Here is a 3,113-nt window from a genome sequence, read left to right as displayed (position 1 = left end):
CCGGGGAACCCTTCAGGGCAACCAGCCGGCACCCACCCTTGTACCAGACCTCTATCCTATATAATAAAAGGGTAATATGCAAATTGACCCTAACAGCAGAATGACTGGGAATGACTGGTCATTATGACACATACTGACCACCAGTGGGCAGACGCTCAATGCAGGAACTGCCCCCTGGTGGTCAATGTGCTCCCACAGGGGGAGCTCTGCTCAGCCACAAGTCAGGCTGACGGCTGCCAGTACAGCGGTGGTGGTGGGAGCCTCTCCTGCCTCCTCAGCAGCACTAAGGAAGTCCAACTGTAGCTTAGGCCTGCTTCCTGCTGGCAAGTGGACATCCCCTGAGGGCTCTTGGGCTGCCAGAGGGATGTCTGACTGCCAGCTTAGGCCCAATCCCCTGGGGAGTGGGCCTAAACCAGCAGGTGGTCATCCCCCGAGGGGTCCCAGACTGTGAGAGGGCACAGGCCAGGCTGAGGGACCCCCCGAGTGCACAAATTTTTGTGCACCGGGCCTCTAGTCTAAATAATAATCAGCATAGTAAATAATTTTATGTGGTTTTAGTAAAAAAACTATAACAAGTTAACAACGTGGGACATCCACAGAAAACCAGTCTACCTGGTGGAAACTGATTACACACTGCTGTCCGTTCAAAGACAGTGATTCTGGATGAGTTTAACCAAAATAAAAATATATTAATTTTCCCTTCAATGATAATGAAAATGTAACCAGCTAGATCCATATTGATTTATTATTATTTGGTTTATCTAAATATGAATTTTCCCAACTTTTGAGCCAATATTCACTGGATTTCCATCATCCATTACAAGCGTCCCTAAGATTTTCACCACCCAGGAGGGTCTGGGATGGCCACTGGATTCCAACTTCAAGCAGGTTGGTCTGATGGGTGATGGGCACAATGCAATATCCAGATGGTATATCATAGAATTGCACACTTGAAACCTATATAATTTTATTAGCTTATGTCACCCCAATTAATTTAATTTTTAAAAAGTAAACAACATTAAGTAAAATACTTCTATTGAAAAAATTTATTTTAATGTTAAAAAAAAAAGAAATGGCGTACCAGAACTGATCTAAGCAATACCCATCAAACAATATTAATTGATTTTGTAAAGGTTATAATATAGTTAATATTGAGAGTCTAAAGTTTTACTTTCCTTTTGCTAAAGAGCTTATATTTAATTCCTATCCTTTTCTTTAACAGCTCTGAATTTCTCTAGCTTTCTTAGCTTCTGACTTTGAAAAACATAACCAGACTACTGTGGGGGAGAGTCGATGACAAATAAACCCACTGACAAAGAGTAGCCAATTAACATTAGGAACTTTATAAACAAAACTAGTGGCCCGGTGCATGAAATTCCCGGTGCTGGGGATTCCCTCAGCCCAACGTGCACCCTCTCCAATCGGACATCCCTCATGCAATGTGGGACCGCTGGCTCCTAACTGCTCACCTGCCTACCTGTTTGTCCCTAACTGCCTCTGCCTACCTGCCTGATCGCCCCTAACTGCCTCTGCCTGCCTGCATGATCACCCCTAACTGCCCTCCCCTGCCAGCCTGTTCTCACCCCCAACTGCCCTCCCCTGCTAACCTGATCTTACCCCCAACTGCCCTCCCCTGCCAGACTGTTCTCACCCCCAACTGCCCTCCCCTGCCAGCCTGATCTTGCCCCCAACGACCCTTCCCTGCTGGTCTGATCTTGACCCCAACTGCCCTCCCCTGCTGGCCTGATCACCCCTAACTGCCTCTGCCTCGGCCCCCACCACCATGGCTTTGTCCAAAAGGGAGTCGGATGTCCGGAAAATGGCCGGTCGACCCAGTCTAATTAGCATATTACACTTTTATTACTATAGATAGATTATATAGGATAGGATTGCTTAAATGCGGGGGAAGCCTTTTTCAGCAGGAGGAGATGCTCTTGGCAGACAAAAATACATAATCCCTATATCTGGACTGATAGCCAGCCATATGCACTATACTGCCAAACCGGTCATTAAAAAATTGAACCACTTTCTTACACCTTACACCAAACAGCTGTTGCCCTTAAAATCCCTCCTCAGCCCCCACCTTAGGTTCTGCCTTCACAGTTTACCCAGATTAGATTCTGATTGGTCAGTTTCTATGCCAGTCAGTGTCAAAAGCTCCGCCTCATAGGCAGCCATTGACTCCTTGCACTTCACCCAGATTTGGTTCTGATTGGTCGGTTTCTATGCCAGTTAGTGTCTCCAGGTCTATCTCTGGGCCTGATCAGAGAGGCGGGGCTGATCAGCAGGCCCCACGGAGGCCAGGAGAGAAAGAGAGGCGTGGCTTCTGGCCAGGCCCAGAGAGAAAGAGAGAGCCAAGGGCTGATCAACAGCTGCCATGGAGGCTACGGGTCAGAATCTGCTTCTCTCTCTGGGCCTGATCCACAGCCCCTTTGGCAGTCAGTGCTGGGTTGCCGCTGCCGCACCCACAGTAGCGGCAGTCAGTTACCACAGAAACCCAGCACTGACTGCAGGACTGACTTCCGGTCGGTGGAGACTTCAGTCATTTTGGACGTTACAGACCCTGGGTTTTATATATTAGGATTTTTACAAACTCTCAAAGATTCAAGACAATTTCTCCACAGTGAATAGACCAAACGTCAATCATTTATTAAAATGAGGACTCAATGTGCATATTAATGAATATTCATCTCAGTCCAAATTTAATTGTTGAAATTATTTATTCAATGATAAGTCTGTAAAACCTTGCAGGGCAAATTATCTCAGTGGTTTATCAAATAATAAGTAAACAGACTGGTAACTTACAGCATTAGATTTTCTTGTACTCTGCTGTGCATGGTAAGGGTTGTCTGCATAACGCTGCTGTAAGAGGGCTTTCCTATCCAGAGTTGTAAGGTCATCCGTGACGGCTTCTTCCCCTTGGGCATTCTATACATGAAAGCAATAAATGAACTCACACACACATACTTTGAATATTTGTTTTTAAAAGAAGAAAGGGTTAAAGGACCAGTGAACATGTCAGTGACTATTTGTGGAGGGGTTAACAGTATAGGCTCTGAGGATCACATTGCCTATTCCGAATCCAGCTCTTCCACTTTCCAGCTAGAATGAAC

At 45.9% G+C, this 3,113-nt stretch overlaps 1 protein-coding gene across 1 annotated transcript in view; it reads right to left on the bottom strand.

Moving 5' to 3' along the window:
- The window catches only part of CAPS2 (calcyphosine 2), a 47,601-nt gene that overhangs the window by 32,668 nt on the left and 11,820 nt on the right, over window positions 1–3,113 (bottom strand). The window contains exon 6 of the mRNA XM_023747935.1: window positions 2,806–2,928. Within this exon, the coding sequence (XP_023603703.1) occupies window positions 2,806–2,928 (123 nt within the window). The remainder of the gene's footprint in view (window positions 1–2,805; window positions 2,929–3,113) is intronic.

The sequence above is a fragment of the Myotis lucifugus genome, unplaced genomic scaffold, assembly GCF_000147115.1.
Source record: "Myotis lucifugus unplaced genomic scaffold, Myoluc2.0 scaffold_1064, whole genome shotgun sequence".
Lineage (NCBI taxonomy): Eukaryota > Metazoa > Chordata > Mammalia > Chiroptera > Vespertilionidae > Myotis > Myotis lucifugus.
This window is presented reverse-complemented; position numbering and strand designations above follow the sequence as displayed.